At 38.4% G+C, this 1,602-nt stretch overlaps 1 protein-coding gene across 2 annotated transcripts in view; it reads right to left on the bottom strand.

Annotated features, from left to right (window-relative positions):
• LOC123957473 (protocadherin beta-15-like) overlaps positions 1-1,602 on the bottom strand; it is a 38,157-nt gene that overhangs the window by 2,837 nt on the left and 33,718 nt on the right. Inside the window, exons 3-4 of one of the 2 annotated variants that reach the window (XM_046030302.1) lie at positions 1,110-1,573; positions 1,000-1,018 (exon numbers count right to left, since the gene is read on the bottom strand). In XM_046030302.1, coding sequence (XP_045886258.1) covers positions 1,010-1,018; positions 1,110-1,573 — 473 coding nt within the window. In that variant the 3' untranslated portion in view covers positions 1,000-1,009. The other variant, XM_046030301.1, reaches the window with a different exon arrangement.

Genomic DNA, 1,602 nt, shown 5'->3' with positions numbered 1-1,602 from the left:
TTATAGTCAGACATCTGTTCCCAGCGCTAAAAAACTTTTGTTAGTACTGTTTATCAAAGTTTCTTAGTAACGTATGTCAGTGGGTGATCCATACAATGTTTGGACATGGTAGCTAAAGATTATTATTGTGAAATATTAGTCAAACAATAATGACAAAAACAGAATCAAATAAAATTTAAAAATTAAACAGTATGAAATGAGAAAAAGCATGTGCAATGGCTGTCAAAAGAAAACATACGGACCTACCCACCCCTTCTGAAAAATAACTTTATTTTCTTTAGATAGAAATTATACTACTTTCTACATTGGCACATAAATACTAATTTAGAGAATTTTACTTACTTAAAAGGTGGAACATAGACTGTCTGAATATAAGAAAAGCTGAAATCCAAAACATAAGAAAGCAAATTTATGTTTTTACATGGTATCAGGACGGATGTAAGTTGATCCTGAAAAACTAACAACAGGGTAACAGCGAGGCTCAGCACCAAGGACAGAGACACAAAAAACTAGAACCAGCTCTACCAAAGACACAGAAGCGAACACACCAGTGTTCTGTACAGATAAATATGTATAGAAAATGAAACCTATTGCAGTCTTAGCTGAAGCAAACACGAAAATTGAGCAGCTAAATTTAAATGTATACATAATATAGTCGACATTCAGTTGAAGAGCCTGGGAAAGAGGGCTGAAAAAACGGTTAAGCATCAAAGACTGAACAGTTATGAAGAGAAAGAGATGGACGGAGCAATAGATAGAATAGAATAGATCTGTGTGTATTGCAGCTAAACAGCTGACGACTAGTAAACCCCTACAAATAGAGCAGATTAGAGTTAAATTGCATGAAAGAAGACTTCCTCCAAAGAAAATAAAAATAAACACTGAATCTGGATATAAAAAATTATTAACATCAATATTTCAGATGCTTAATTACACATTTTGGTGATGCAGGTAGGTCGACAAATAGGGGATGCATGAACAACCACACGTTATAGTTTGTAGTAACTTTTTACTGGAACTGAAATAACCAAAGAGAAAGACAATTATGGAACATATTCGATGAATGTCAGCTAACAGTAGGACCAACGATATGTGGCACCTGTTCCTACCTCAGGAGAAGCATCACAAACTCCAAACGCATCAGCAAAGTCAGTCGGACTTTTCCTCATAGTCTGGTCAGCCGGCAGTGTGTTGTCATTGTAAGATGACACGAACTTAAAGTCGCTGGTCCTAGAACCCGTTGTCAGGTAGGCGTCATAATTGTAAGTGCTGCGTAAAGTTCCTGTGCCGTCAACATCTGCGTAATTAGGAGGGAGATAAGCGCTGGGGATGGCGACTGCTCCATCAAACAACAGTCTGGGCTTTCTCCTGCGACAAAACCTCACACCCAGGATGATGATAATGAAGGTCAGGAAAAAGGTGGACACAGACACCAGCGCGATGATCAGGTATGACGTCAGCTTGGAGTTCTTCTCATCATAAGAAATGTCCTTCAGTTCTGGCACCTCAGCCAAGTTATCAGAAATAAGTAAATACATGGAGCAGGTGGCAGAGAGAGAGGGCTGTCCGTTATCTTTCACTGCCACAATAAGGTTCTGTTTC

The sequence above is a fragment of the Micropterus dolomieu genome, linkage group LG19 (genome assembly GCF_021292245.1).
Source record: "Micropterus dolomieu isolate WLL.071019.BEF.003 ecotype Adirondacks linkage group LG19, ASM2129224v1, whole genome shotgun sequence".
NCBI lineage: Eukaryota > Metazoa > Chordata > Actinopteri > Centrarchiformes > Centrarchidae > Micropterus > Micropterus dolomieu.
Note: the sequence above shows the minus strand (reverse complement) of the source record. Positions and strands in the feature narration are given on the sequence as shown.